This window comes from Asterias rubens, chromosome 16 (assembly GCF_902459465.1).
Source record: "Asterias rubens chromosome 16, eAstRub1.3, whole genome shotgun sequence".
Classification (NCBI taxonomy): Eukaryota; Metazoa; Echinodermata; class Asteroidea; order Forcipulatida; family Asteriidae; genus Asterias; species Asterias rubens.
In genome coordinates, this window is record NC_047077.1 from 7,657,802 (window position 1) to 7,673,522 (window position 15,721).

Here is a 15,721-nt window from a genome sequence, read left to right on the forward strand (position 1 = left end):
GTAGCGCAGGAGACATTTTAAAAACACTGTCTTACTAAATACATGTTTATTTCTCCAAAGATTATTAAAAAACTTTAATATGAATACTTTTTTTTCTGAAGGTTCTGAAACCAGCTGTTTGTCTCATGGCTTAACATGTTATTATAAGTTTCACACACTGTCATTATACTACTGAATAATATCAGCACAGGTGATGTCACAATACAAAATAATACACTGTAGTAACAATATTATCCATCTCGGCTCTATGTGAAATCAGACTCAGGGTTTGATTTTTAAGATTCAGTATCACCATAGTGATTTGTATTGTGAAATCATGCACACCTTAATAAAATATGAATTGATACACGATTCAGATTTATCCTAACTCTTTGTGAAATCGGCCTCTTGTCTTACATTCTATCAGTTAATTCAGAATAATTTTACAAAGAATTTGAACTGACTTGACTTACATGTAGAAATATGATCTTGAGTTATTCAGATTATCAGTCCACAGGATTGAACATTGAATACTCATATCTGTGGGAATAGATGTTGAATATTCATGGTAGGAATTATAATAGTTGCAGGAAGACTTACGGCATATATGGTGACAGAAGTTAACTTGAAGAGTTCAAGCATTTTTCAAAATAAGACAAATATTCACCTGTAAGAATCTACCCAACATAACATGCCCTAAAAATACTGTAAATTTCAAACTGCAGAAATCACTTTGGACAATAGTACTTAAGAAATGGATGTAATGGACTGTAAAAACTTTGTAAAATTGAATGTTGTCGACCTTTTTAAAATATTTTTTATTCAGATTAAATAAACCATTAATAATAATGTGCACATCCAATCACCTTTATTCCAGTCCTTGGTTCAAACTCAATTACATTTAGTGCCACTTCTTCAGAGAATACCAGTAGTTTTTTCTGATCGTCAACCTCATCACCAAGGGTCATGGACAGCCAATGACTTCAAGGTGGAGGGGTACGATCAGAGAAACTAAAGTGTACACTCTGAAGTACAAGTTTTGTTAAACCCAAATCAAGATTGGCAAGTCCAGCTTACAAAGTATATAAACAGCTCAATGTAATTACCTGTAATGCTATACCATGATACGTTAATGCCAATGAAATGATAACACTGTATTCCTCCCTAATTCATACAAACATTATTTTCACTTTGTCATAGAATAAATAACATCTTAACATTTCAAAAATAAGTTATACACTCTTTTGACTTATATACTTATTTCCTTAGAATTCATAGACTGTACATTTGACAACTGAGCAGTGAACCTTTACTGTCTCTATTCTTTACTTTACAAGTTGTGTCACAATAAATTCTGAATGGGTAAGTTTTAAATAATTCTTGATAGAATAAAGAAAAAATGGCGAGAGCAGGACTTGAACCTAAAACCTCTGAAGCCAAATGTTGGCTGTCTCTCTATTTGTCAATCTTTGTGCCAAGACAAAGCTGTTAAACCTGTAACTGCCGTGTAGCCAGGGATCACGCCCAAGTTTATGATACAACCTGGGAATCGGCAATCAATTTGTTACAATCAATTCCTTGAACAATTAACCCAAGGGTTTATGAGCAAAACCCAAGGATTAGTTGGCAACTGATTATCAATGCTGAATTTTGTAAACAGTTGGATATTTTATACTGGATGGTAACATAATGAATTTTAAATCATACGTCATAACAAAATTTTAAAGCAAAATGTGAAAAGTGCGTAAAAACATCAACCATCGATTCTTCCTCTATTTTCAAATTCTACATTTAATCTATAAAGCTTTTATCACCTCATCTCCGTTGATCACATTAAAGCTTAGTGTTTCATCTTTTCAAAACAAAACTTTTACAATACTTCCAATTTCAGTTTGCAGAGATTTGAGATTTCACCAGAAAACAATAACTGTAAATTATTTATGTAAATGAAGAACACTTTTTTAATTATTAAATGTTTGAAGTCAACTGTTTGACATGCAAGATTCAGCTAAACGAGCTGAACCTGTGAATGTTTGAAGTCAACTGTTTGACATGCAAGATTCAGCTAAACGAGCTAAACCTGTGAATGTTTGAAGTCAACTGTTTGACATGCAAGATTCAGCTAAACGAGCTAAACCTGTCAATGAAGAAAGCACACTAAGGACGTACTGTTTGACATGCAAGATTCAGCTAAACGAGCTAAACCTGTCAATGAAGAAAGTACACTAAGGACGTTTTGGTTTTCTTTTGGTAAGACCACAAAGCCAAGACGATCAGAAAACACATTGCCACTGCTGACAGTTTCGCTGGTCAGTGTAATTGAAAACACATTGCCACTGCTGACAGTTTCGCTGGTCAGTGTAATTGAAAACACATTGCCACTGCTGACAGTTTCGCTGGTCAGTGTAATTGAAAACACATTGCCACTGCTGACAGTTTCGCTGGTCAGTGTAATTGAAAACACATTGCCACTGCTGACAGTTTCGCTGGTCAGTGTAATTGAAAACACATTGCCACTGCTGACAGTTTCGCTGGTCAGTGTAATTGAAAACACATTGCCACTGCTGACAGTTTCGCTAGTCAGTGTAATTGAAAACACATTGCCACTGCTGACAGTTTCGCTGGTCAGTGTAATTGAAAACACATTGCCACTGCTGACAGTTTCGCTGGTCAGTGTAATTGAAAACACATTGCCACTGCTGACAGTTTCGCTGGTCAGTGTAATTGAAAACACATTGCCACTGCTGACAGTTTCGCTGGTCAGTGTAATTGAAAACACATTGCCACTGCTGACAGTTTCGCTGGTCAGTGTAATTGAAAACACATTGCCACTGCTGACAGTTTCGCTAGTCAGTGTAATTGAAAACACATTGCCACTGCTGACAGTTTCGCTGGTCAGTGTAATTGAAAACACATTGCCACTGCTGACAGTTTCGCTGGTCAGTGTAATTGAAAACACATTGCCACTGCTGACAGTTTCGCTGGTCAGTGTAATTGAAAACACATTGCCACTGCTGACAGTTTCGCTGGTCAGTGTAATTGAAAACACATTGCCACTGCTGACAGTTTCGCTGGTCAGTGTAATTGAAAACACATTGCCACTGCTGACAGTTTCGCTGGTCAGTGTAATTGAAAACACATTGCCACTGCTGACAGTTTCGCTGGTCAGTGTAATTGAAAACACATTGCCACTGCTGACAGTTTCGCTGGTCAGTGTAATTGAAAACACATTGCCACTGCTGACAGTTTCGCTGGTCAGTGTAATTGAAAACACATTGCCACTGCTGACAGTTTCGCTGGTCAGTGTAATTGAAAACACATTGCCACTGCTGACAGTTTCGCTGGTCAGTGTAATTGAAAACACATTGCCACTGCTGACAGTTTCGCTGGTCAGTGTAATTGAAAACACATTGCCACTGCTGACAGTTTCGCTGGTCAGTGTAATTGATGGAATTTTGCCGGGTAACTGACCGAGGGTGGTCGGTTTCTTGACACCCTATATGTAGTGGTGTTTTCCACCCATCTCAACTTTGTAGTCTTAAAAAAACCAAAAAAACATCATCCATGTATTGTTAAAGACATTATAAAACTCTTTACAGAAGGAAGCACATTATCTTTAAACACTTTTATTATGTAAAGTGTTGATGCAGTTTACAACTACCATACAAGTGTGCCGTGCCTCTAATCTGCAATATTGGCTTCACCCTCGACAAGATTAACAGTACTTCTTTTTATATTAAGACACTTTTTAACTATTAAATACATGTACTTGTCACACTTTCTGCCGACAACTTTTAACAAACCTTTGAATATATTTAACATTTCTAACTACAGTAAAAACCTTTGACCCAGTGATGTGCATTTTACTTGATGCAAGTAGAGAACAGATCTATTGCATTTAGCATGTTAAGTGACATTGTCAACAGCACAAAACAATGAACTTTTTTAGCCTTTGAGAAAGACTCTGCTGGGGTCGAAACATGAGACAACTTTGTGCTCTTTTTGTTGTAGATTTAGTAACTTGTGTAGATCAACAGCAAACCAAGGTTATTGTACATGTTGTAAGAGCAAGATAGTTTTATACATTGATAAGGGCACCGGGCCTTGAACTTTGGTCTTGTAGGGGCAAGGCAATTTTTCTCTGGTAAGTGGTACTCTATGAGAGTTTTTAAAAATTTGTCACACGGCACCACGGCAATTGTTGAAGGTGCCATGAGGAAATTTGACAACAGGGCCTGGGCACCTCAAGAGGAATTTACCATTAATTTGTACTTTCAAGAACATTTCTTGGGCATCAAGGCGATTGTCTTAATACTGTTTTGTTTGTACAAAGTCAGTAAAATATCAGCAGTGGGTACAGTGTAGGAGATCGGAATAAATGACTTCTGAGTGATGAAGTTGTTCATTTCCCTTCACTAAAACAAAGATGTACCTTCTATATAAGGTTGCAAATCAAAGTTTTGATCACTTATTAAAATATTAAATAGAGCGTAGTTGATAAAAAAAAGAGTTAGTAAAAAACCAGACCATTATTATGAAGTTTCAACACCAATTCTTATTGCTCAAAAGTGAAAACCAAAGACCTAAACTAAAAATCAGCAGGTAGTGCCTTCTTCTCTAATCTTGATAACAAAGTCTGTGCCGTCACAACAGCCATTCTGCGTTGACCACGGATACGTTCATCTCCCATAGTGTCAATATTATCCAACTCAATCATTTGTCTCATCAACATCTCCTCAATCCGAAGGTAATCCTTGGTGCCACGACGACCATGGAAGTCCTCAACTTCTTGACAGATTGCCAAGATTTTCTTAAGGATGTTTTGGATGCGCATAATTTGAGGAGGATCTGGTTTGGATTCTTCTGGAGGATCTTTTAGATTCTCTGTCGGTTGTTTCGTTTCACCCCTCTCCTCCAATCCGTCAGTTTTCTTCTCAGTGGTTGGCTTCTCAGATGGTGATTTCTGGCCTTGCTTCTCTTGAGAATCTTTAACATCTTGACTCTTAGTATCTTGGTTGCTGCTTTGTTGTTGTACATTCGTTAAAGGTGTTACCTGAGGGTCTTGATGCGGCTCTGATTGAGACTGCGGCTGATCTTGTTGGTATCGATACTCCTGCCTGGAATGTCTTTGGGGATCATGCTCATAATTGTTACCAGGAGCAGATTTAGGAATTCCTTGAGGCGGTGATCTTGCGTACTCCTCTCTACTATGACCCGGCTCTTGATATACACCAGGTCGTGAATTTGACGGCCTGTTTAAATAATCTCTCCCTTCTACTCTGATTGGTATATTGTAAACTCTCTCTCCTTCTGAACTATAGTCACGTTCTGGTTTAGAATAACTCTCTTCATGGTGGGCTCGTCTGCCTTGATCAGGGGCATGCTGACGAGATGAGAATCCATCGTTTCTTCTTGGACTTGATGAATACACCTGTTGCTGTTGCCCAGGCATGCTACCTTCCATGAAGGCTCGAGCAGCATCTTGGGCATGCATTCTATTCATCTGACTGTCTAGCGTTGGGGTAGACCGCCCAGCAGGCTGAGGGCTTGTAGAGCGTCTGATATTAGAATGACGTTGCATTGAGGGGCTTCCCATGGGGCTACGGCTAAATCCCGCTGGCTGACTGGAACCCCATCCTGGATCCAACCGACTTTGAAAAAATGGATTCTGACTTTCAAATGAACTTTTGAAGAAATTGTCTCCTCCAATAGCTGAATCCATAAAGGCCTGAGAAAAATGAAATGAAAACAAAAACAAAATGGTGAATACACATGTACTTCAGTTAACAACAAATAAAAAAACTTTAAATTAAAGAAAAAGTCTGTGAGAAAAATGTTTCCATGATTCAACAGTTCCACACATCAGCAGTAGACATTGTAGAAAGAAAAAACTGGAACATTGACAACAAGCACTCATCCATTTACATGCCTCTGTAACAGTTGGAACCAGTGTTACAAACAACAGTTATACTCCAAAACACCAAAGCCATTTCATGGCTCTACTTACTGCCGAATTCTGTGCTTACAATTAACATTCTTCGCTTACATGTACGTGCAAGCACCGCAAGCGTAAAATGCCTATAGTAATGTAGAACGCCTAGTAACCTGGAGCCAAAATTCCCTGTTAACAGAACTCCCTGCTTCAACAAGCACCGATTCTATGCTTATGGTAAGCAGACCGATGAAATTGGGCCCAGAAAATAGCCGAATGGTTGGACCATAGAGCAAGAACCAGACCAACCATTTTGTAAAAGGGATTTTACCAGGTTTTCGTTCGAGCACATCGGATTATCCTTGCCATCACAGTGCTTTCGTCTTCTAGAAGAGTAAAATTTTAAAGTCGGGATAAAAAAAGCTGCAAAGCTGAAGAGTTTCCTCCACACAGTGAAGGTGGTAAATATCGGTCAGTTTCCTGTGCATTGCCTGCTTCCAAGCAGCCACTGCCTGCGTGTCATCCTCTGCCTTTTTTAAACTTTGTTCTAAGCGATGTAAAGTAGGGAAAAAAAAAACAGAAACGGTGACATGCGATCCGCTGAAGAATTCAATCATATCCTTCATTAGAAGAGTTAAGCCTAAGCTTGGGCGATACCACGATATAATCAAATATCGCGATATTAATTTGGAAACGATTTCGATATCGGATCGATTTGGTTTTAATCGAAATATCGATATATCGCGATATATCGTAATATATCGCGATAACGATCAAGTATCGCAATATTGCGATGTATTTCCTAGCTGAGACATCTTGCACCCCATAGGTTTGGAGTAAAACCAGAAGAATAGGTCATTAGAACACCTCTCTTATGCTGTGACTGTCTCTTCTACAACTTTCATTGGGAGTTTAAAAACTGATGATGTCAAATTTAATTAACCGTGATTATATCGAATATCGCGATATATTGTCGGCGATATACATGTATTGTGAATAAAATAAATCGATATCGCCCAAGCTTAAAGCCCGGTTCAGACTTCCTGCGAATGCGAATGCGATACGAATGTTGACGTCACAAATTCGCAACGAATAATTCGCAGCAGTTCAACTTTGTTCAAATCACTTGCGAATATCGCTGCGAAAGGAGGGTTGTGATGTCAAATTTATGTCAAATTCCCTTCGTATTCGCATTCGCAGGAAGTATGAACCGGGCTTAAAGGCAGTGGACACTGTTGGTAATTGTCAGACTACCCCTTCACAGTTGGTGTATCTCAACATATGCATAAAATAACAAACCTATGAAAATTTGAGCTCAATCGATCATCGAACTTGCGAGGTATGAATGAAAGAAAAAAACACCCTTGTTACACGAAGGTGTGTGCATTTAGATGGTTGATTTCGAGACCTCAAGTTCTAAATCTGAGGTCTCGAAATCAAATTTGTGGAAAATAACTTCTCTCTCGGAAACTATGGCACTTCAGAGGGTGCCATTTCTCACAATGTTTTATACCATCAACCTCTCCCTATTACTCGTCATCAAGAAAGGTTTTATGCTAATAATTCTTTTGAGTAAGTACCAATAGTGTCCACTGCCTTTAACAAGTTGCTCGATAGTTTTGAGTTCATCAGTGGAGAGCATGGTGAGTTTTTGATGCTGGAGTTCAAGGAGCATAGCACATTGCCTGCTGTTGCTCCACAATGTGGGCAAGCATATCTAGGGTTGAATTTCACCCTGTCTTAACATCCATAAGCTTGTTTCGAGGCACGCCAAGCATTTCTTGTTTTTGAGTTAGTGAGTAACTGGCATTTGCACTCCTGTGCACCAGTTCCACCACAGGGGTTTCCCTTAACTTTTTTTTCCAATCGCCCGCCGGGCGAGTCAACCAAAATTCTTGATCGCCCGCAGGTTTTTTCACTAGCCCACATGTAATTATACACAAAATAAAAAAAAAAAAAAAAAAAAACCACGAAAGTGAAGCCCTTAAAAATGAGGATTTTTTTGAGGATTTTATATCTGAATTTTTACCTTAAACTATCCCTTTTCCATCAACAACAACTTTAATGACTGCGTGGTTAGGGGGTCGGTTGATTTGAACATGTTTTGAACTCCGTTTGCAACAAAATCTTCATGAATCAACGATCAGTCAACAACGCACATCGAGAAATAATTCAATGAACTTTGCCCCGCAACGCCCTCTGTTGGCAAAAGTTGTCCATGTTGTTGGTTGTCCAAGGCTGTACATTGTGCACAGTCTGAAGTCATTATGCACAACGTTCGGCAATTCTTTACTCCGTTCGTGATTGTGTACTGCATTGAAGTCTAGTCAAGAACATAATGAATATGGAATTATTAACAGCCATCAACGGCCAATCACAGCGTGCAGAGAGTTGGTCAGAATGGACTTTGGACGACTGTGTGCGTTGTGTATGTGCTCGTGCTGTGCATACTGCATGCACGTACCACCAGTGGGCGACCGTGTACTGTGAGGATACTCGGCACCATGTGGTTTGTGCATCGTGTTTTCAATTGATTGTACGTGTTTTCTGAAACGAACAACAGCAATTCCGGTCCCGGTCACGACAAAATTAAATCTAGCAAGTATCTAGAATTGTCAAACTTACTAATTTAAAAGCTTTAGTAAAAGTTTTCTGTGGGATTTTGCCACTGAACCCTCATTTATATGTGAAAAGGAATAATTATTTGACTCGCCCGGCGGGCTAGTGAGAAAGGGTTTTCAGTCGCCCGCCGCTATTTTCACTCGCATTTGGCGATCGGGCGACCGCTAATTTCGAACCCTGCACCAGTTTTGTACGCCTTGCCAGCGCTGTATGAACATGGATATAAGTATCCAGGCCAGCCCTCACAACCAAATTCAGGCAGTGCCCAAAACAAGGAAGATGGCCCCATTCAAGGTCATTGACAGGCTTTGTCATATTCTCTGTATTGTCCTTAGTAATGGCCGACAAGTGTGATGATTTCAGATTCCAATCGTCAAGGACGCTCTGTAAGCTCCAAGCGATACAGTCAGCCGTGTGGGCAGCGTGTGGGGATGGAGGCACTCGATATTCTCAAGGGTGTAGTTTTCAAATCCCAGTCATTATCTATTGTATGGAAAGTGACGCCGAGAAATTGTGTCATGTTTTGGGCCGTCCATAGATGTGTTGTCAATGCGTATATGCCTTGGCAAACTCAGTAAATGGGCCGACGGTGGCGGAACGCAGCTCCTCGTACATGTCTGGAATAATCGATGAAGAGAATGTTTCCTGGGAAGGCAGGACGTATCGGCTATCGAATTTCTTGAGCATTTGTACAAAGCCAGGCACCTCAACAGTGTAAATTGGCCTCATGTCGCATGCCAAGTGGTAAGCACGGCATTGGTGAGCACATTGAGAGCTGCTTGCTGCATATTGTTCAGCTTTCTTGATAGCAATCTGTTAATTCAATTGAAGGAGTGCCTTTGAAATTTAACTCATAGAATTTGCGTCCTTTAGCCCTTAGATGACTTCTTAGGCGGTTGTATTAGTTACCTGCTGATCAGCGTCTCACACACACAGCACACCTAACTTTGCGTCCTTTAGCCCTTAGATGACTTCTTAGGCGGTTGTATTACTTACCTGCTGATCAGCGTCTCACACACACAGCACACCTAACTTTGGAGCTGTTCATAATTTTGAACGCAGCCTCTGGTTTAGTTTGGAAACCGAAAAAGTTCCATATTTCACACTTTGTGTCTTTCTCACAACAGGCTTATTCTCGCAGCAGTAAAAGCCTACTTTTAGAAGCTCAGATACAGCAGACGTCTTGCTAGTGACCATTTCCACATCACTAACTTTGATGAATCTGACTCTCACTGTCACTCTACATGAGTCCAACTCGGCCGCGGCTCGGCATGTCGTCAATAGAATTGGCTGGTACCTGGGGCTAAGCGCTTAGTGACCAAAAAATAAAGCTTTGAACATATCCGGAAGCACAAAATGGCGCTGTGACAGGTTCAAAATAGAACCTGGGACAATTGTGACTGTTTCGCTCAATTGTGTTTTTGAGTGTTATTCATGAGACACTGAGGATTAAGTTCGCTTTCCTAGAATTTGTGGCATGATTTTTGAAAGTGGTAAAAAATTGAGCAAATCTGGTGACTAAACTATTTCGCCTTTTTCACTCGAGTAAGCTTCGTAAACCTCCGGCTCTGCCATCGGCAGGAGGGTTACATTTTTTATTTATCTGATTTATTTTATTTATTTATTGACACCCAACAGCGGAAAGCCGCCACTACCTTGTCACACGAAGTTGTGTGCATTCAGATGCTTGATTTCGAGACCTCAAATTCTAAATCTGAGGTGTCTCAAAATCAAATTTGTGGAAACCAAAATAAAATACTTCTTTCTTGAAAACTATGGCACTTCAGTTCAAAGGGAGCCGTTTCTCACTAATTATTTTGTAGCCGGCCTACCATCAACCACTCCCCATTACACGTCACAAAGAAGGTTTTTCTAATGCTAATATAAATAATTATTTTGAGAGGCCCTGACTAAAAAGTAAGGATAACTAAATTTAATGCCTAATTTAATTACCAATTTTCAATACTGTGTCCACTGCCTTTTTATAATATAAGTTAACTAAACTCAACAACAACTTAACAAAACAGCACTGTAATTAGGCAGTTTCAGTGAAATTTAATGCATGTGATGTTTTCTCTGACAAGATGTGGTCTCTTAAGGTGTATTCTAAGGAGTAAAAATCAATTTAAAATTTTGAAATCGCATGTTTGGTTGCAGAGATATATCGTTTTTAATGAGCGTGGATCGTGCAAAAAACGTACCTGTGTTCAAGTTCAATTGTTATGTTTTTCTTCATATCGGCTACGGCCAAGTTTAATGCACAGCCTATGGCAATAGAGGGAGCACTATAGACGAGCGCCCTCTACCAATGGGGAGGTTTACAAACTGTGCTGCGCGGCACTAGCAAAAAGTAATATTTTGTGAATCAAACTGAGGAGCGGCATCGTGGTGGAAATTGTTAACTATAAAAATTAAATATGTGTTAAGTTTTGCAGGTGTTTGTGTGAATATTCTTTATTAATTATGTCAACAAATAGCATTATTAAATTAACCAGATTGGAATAAAATTGAAGAGTTTATGACTGGAATGTTTTCTTTAATTTAAGATCAGTTGATCCTTTGATTTAAAATTGTAGCATTAATACAGTAAAAATTTAGAACAATCTTTAAAAAACTTGAGGATGAAGGCATTGGTACACATCGATTATTATTGTTATATTTACAAAGACAATTTCTAAAAACTAGTGGCTACATTACAATCAATTTTTTGTTCTACTTTCGTTTCTATTAGTATAGGCCTTGAAAAAAGATAATAAATACTAGTTTCTTTTGACTCAAGATGAGCAGTCTGTTATTATCAATTTGGAACGTGGAAATTACCAAAAACAAGATCGGGCAGCTTTCCCTCAACCAAGACGAAACATAATAATTAGAGCCCCGGCCTATCAAACTTATGGTAACACACGCCCTCTTGTGGTGGCACATCACGGAAACACGAAGATGTACGGAAGTACATGTACATAAGCTTGGGCGATATCGATTTATTTTATTCACGATATATCGCCGGCAATATATCGCGATATTCGATATAATCGCGATTAATTAAATTTGACATCATCAGTCTTCAAACTCCAAGTGAAAGTTGTAGAAGAGACAGTCATAGCATAAGAGAGGTGTTCTAATTACCTATTCTTCTGGTTTTACTCCATACCTATGGGGTGCAAGATGTCTCAGCTAGCAAATACATCGCGATATATCGCGATTATCACGATTATTGCGATATATCGCGATATATCGATATTTCGATTAAAACCAAATCCATCCGATATCGAAATCGTTTCCAAATTAATATCGCGATATTCGATGATATCGTGATATCGCCCAAGCTTACATGTACAATCGTGCGTATTTAGGACAACTTTGCAAGAAATGGTTGAACAAAACCTCTTGGAGGGAGAAGAACACTAAGCTTGGGCGGTTCCTTCGGTTACCCGGTTCTACCCGGTTCCAAATTGAAAACTGGACCGGCGGTTCCACTCTTCTGTGGAACCGGGTACCCGCTTTTGTCGGTTCCGATTTCAAAAGACCGAGTCCCAATTATAAAAGACTCTGTGGAGCCGATCCTGGGACGAACCGGCTCCAGAAATTGAGGCTTGATGTTGAAAACGGTGACCGCAGATACACTGTGCAAAGGCTTCAAGCCGACATAAGCATCAACTATCACATGTGGCTGCATTATTATACAACACACAGTGCACAGATGCATGCATATGCTGAGATATACAGAGTCCAAAGTCCAACCAGACAGCACGTTGTGATTGGCTGCCGATATATCCATATTCATAAAAGCTTGTCCCATGCACAAAACACACAGTACTGTATGCATGTACAGGCATGTACACTTCTATGTACAGAGCGGCACACTGCATGTACTGCACTTCGGACGTCCTGTTGCCGGCCAAATCAAAGACTTGTATAAATGCACGGAGAATAGGTGCTCGGTGGCACGATGTCTGATTGACTTGGTGGGTATTCTGGTATTAATTTTTCGTTAAAAATAAATCGGCTCCAATTGTGTGTGTGTATGTGTGTGTGTGTGAGCTCCGGACCGATGTCTGATTAACTTGGTTATTTGCAGTTAAAATAGATCGGCTCAATTGTGTGTGTGTGAGCTCGGGACGGGGGGCTTATGTTTTATAAAGAGTGGAACCGGGTATGTCTCAGAACCGAGCTTTTTTTTGGAACCGGAACCGAGCCCCAAATTTCTGGAACCGCCCAAGCTTAAAGAACACATAATCAAATTACACCAAATTTCGGTGTCACTATTTACCGGAAAACACCAGAAAATACCGGAAAACACCGGAAAACTACCGAAAAACTACCGGAAAACACAGGAAAACTACCGGAAAACTACCGGAAAACACCAGAAAACTACCGGAAAACACCAGAAATTACCGGAAAATACCAGAAAACACCAGAAAACTACCGGAAAACACCAGAAATTACCGGAAAATACCCCCAAAAAACCCAGAAAATACCTGAATAACAGCGCCAAAACACGACAGAGCAGCCAGCGGGCGTAGCTAGCTAAACACAGGAATACGTATACGAAGAACTGAGGAATAATTAAACTTATCACAGTCCTTCCTTTATCTGTCTCTATTTTCAGTGGGGTTTATAAAAAAACGTACAACTTTAATGTAAGAAGTTACGTCGGCATTACTTTTTGTGTACGTGTTAGTGTATTCATAGAGAAAGGACTATGGTGTACTATGTATTGGTGTATACGAAGACAGATAAAGGAAGGACTGTGATAAGTTTAATTATTCCTCAGTTCTTCGTATACGTATTCCTGTGTTTAGCTACGCCCGCTGGCTGCTCTGTCGTGTTTCGGCGCAGTTATTCAGGTATTTTCCGGTATTTCCCGGTAGTTTCCCGGTATTTTCCGGTAATTTCTGGTGATTTCTGGTGTTTTCCGGTAGTTTTCCGGTGTTTTCTGGTGTTTTCCGGTAGTTTTCAAGTGTTATCCGGTGTTTTCCGGTAGTTTTCCAGTATTTTCCGGTATTTTCTGGTGTTTTCCGGTAAATAGGGACACCCCCAAATTTTCACAAGTTAAACTTAAAATTATGGGAATTAGCACTGACAAAGTCGCATTCAATTTTGATGATTTTCTCTGGAAGAAATCTTGATTCAAAAAACGGAAAACGCCGACAAAAATAGGTTTTTATGGTAAAAGCTATGCGACTAGATGTACCATGTGCGGAATTTTATCAGCTACACGATGATGTAATCGTTATCTCATTTTGTGTGAAGATGTGCTCCCTCATTGCAAAAAACCGTCTTCGGGCTTCTTCGGCGCTTTCCGAAGATTTCCGAAATCCGTAGTCCACGGGGTTCATAGGTGACGTCATGCACAAACGAATGGGCGCTGCACGCGAGGCCAAGCTTCCGGTTTTTGTCGTTGCTCTCTATTTTTTACAATATCTCCGAAACCATTCATCCGATTTCAAATATTTTTGAAATGTAAGCACGAGGAGAGAATGCTCCTGCCTGCTGTCAAGTCTCATAGTTTTGAGTTGTACAAAATGTGAGTTATGATTTAATATATTTCGTTCTCTTTTTTCGGGGCTGTGTGTTTGTGTGTTTTGGTACACGTGAAATCAACTTGATGGAACTTCGGTAGTCTAGTTGGTAAGACACTGCTCTAGAATTGCAAGGGTCGTGGGTTCGAATCCCACCCGAGTAACATGCCTGTGATATTTTTTCACAGGACTCGGGAAAGTACTGAGTATACAGTGCTAACACACATCGGTGTATGGGTAAAAACCAAAATTAATATTCTTTATCCCCGATGCAAATTTAACATCTATTTTATATCGTTGCGGTACCCGCTGCCAAAAAATAGGATTCGAACTGCCTCTAGCTGCCGGGCAACCTCGGTAGTCTAGTTGGTAAGACACTAGAATTGCAAGGGTCGTGGGTTCGAATCCCACCCGAGTAACATGCCTGTGATATTTTTTCACAGGACTCGGGAAAGTACTGAGTATACAGTGCTAACACACATCGGTGTATGGGTAAAAAACCAAAATTAAAAATTAATATTGATGGAACTGCCCGACTGTAATATTATAAAGGAAGAAGAACAAAACAATGGTTGTATCACGAAGCTTCTTTAATTATCAAACTTTTCCGTCCCTTAAAAGTTCTGTTCAAAATAGAAAAAGAGTATTAGAGTAGATATTTACCTGTAGCGCTTTGACGCGCCTTGGATCTTTCCAACTCGTCCTGTGATTTCGATGATCCACGAAAAATGGAAATTGAGATTCTGGATCAATCAACATTTCCCAGCCGTCTGGTAACGGATCGTCAATAGTTATTGGTCGATTAGAACTACTAAACAGACCCTCTGAAAAAACACGATGCTTTGACATGATGGACTAGATTTCAAAAACCTTTTATGAGAGCAATCAAGCTGGCCAGTGGACTTTATTCGACCAAAAACTTTTCTAGTTTGTTCTCGAGATATCTCGAAGAGTCTGGTAGCCCAGCATTTATTGACGTTTAATGTAAACGAGTGACATTACGCAACATAAAGGAAGAGGCGCGGACTAGACTTTATTTCGAGAACCATCCCCGAAGCTAGCCGAATATTGGGCCATAATTCCCATCCGCCGTTTGGTTGCGTATTCAGGAAAACAATATCCATGCAGTACAAGGCGGTGAAATTTCTGCCTCCCCAAAACCATGGATGGGGTATTAACAATAACATAACACTGAGAGATATCGAAACTTAAACAAAACTTGTACAGAGAAATAAAGAAAAAGAAGTAAATAAAAAGTGGAACGAACAAGAAAGACAAGCAGCAATTAATTAGCAAGATATATATTGCGAACACACATTGTAAGAACCGTGGACAAAATAATTGTGGTTAGGGAAACCATGGAGGTAGAATTAGATTGCAATGGGAGATACGAAATAGGGTGTCATCATAGAGCTAATAATAAGACCCTTCTTTTATATAGCTCTAAGTTCTTTTATATAGCTCTATGGGATGGGTGTCATGTATTAAACATTTTGAAATTAAATTTTAATTAAATTTTTGTTTTCATGTTAGTTTAAAATGAAAACATCAACGCGACATGGAAAAAAATGCAACTTAAGACAAAAAAATGCGACGGGAAAAAGAATCAGCAGTAGTTTTGTGTGTGTGTACTGTAAAGATGGCAATTGGAACGTCATAAAATGCC

At 39.5% G+C, this 15,721-nt stretch overlaps 2 protein-coding genes across 2 annotated transcripts; both read right to left on the reverse strand.

Annotated features, from left to right (window-relative positions):
* Positions 1-1,567: 1,567 nt before the first annotated feature.
* LOC117301080 (agglutinin-like protein 7) lies at positions 1,568-4,385 on the reverse strand. The gene is made up of 3 exons (XM_033784961.1): positions 4,338-4,385; positions 2,117-3,475; positions 1,568-2,002 (listed from the first exon to the last, which is right to left on the reverse strand). The coding sequence occupies exons 1-2, from the start codon at positions 4,383-4,385 to the stop codon at positions 2,120-2,122; spliced, it is 1,404 nt and encodes a 467-aa protein (XP_033640852.1). The 3' UTR covers positions 1,568-2,002; positions 2,117-2,119.
* LOC117300622 (BAG family molecular chaperone regulator 3-like) lies at positions 3,462-15,002 on the reverse strand. The gene is made up of 2 exons (XM_033784292.1): positions 14,719-15,002; positions 3,462-5,707 (listed from the first exon to the last, which is right to left on the reverse strand). The coding sequence occupies exons 1-2, from the start codon at positions 14,902-14,904 to the stop codon at positions 4,568-4,570; spliced, it is 1,326 nt and encodes a 441-aa protein (XP_033640183.1). The 5' UTR covers positions 14,905-15,002; the 3' UTR covers positions 3,462-4,567.
* Between the last annotated feature and the right edge of the window lie 719 nt (positions 15,003-15,721).

Bases quoted from the DNA above. Each gene is read 5' to 3' on its own strand.
- LOC117301080 (XM_033784961.1), bottom strand. From the start codon at position 4,385: ATGAACAACTTCATCACTCAGAAGTCATTTATTCCGATCTCCTACACT. The intron at 3,476-4,337 runs GTACCCACTGCT...CACTACATATAG, and splicing joins TTATTCCGATCTCCTACACT to GGTGTCAAGAAACCGACCAC.
- LOC117300622 (XM_033784292.1), bottom strand. From the start codon at position 14,904: ATGTCAAAGCATCGTGTTTTTTCAGAGGGTCTGTTTAGTAGTTCTAAT. The intron at 5,708-14,718 runs GTAAATATCTAC...CATTTTTCTCAG, and splicing joins GGCGCGTCAAAGCGCTACAG to GCCTTTATGGATTCAGCTAT.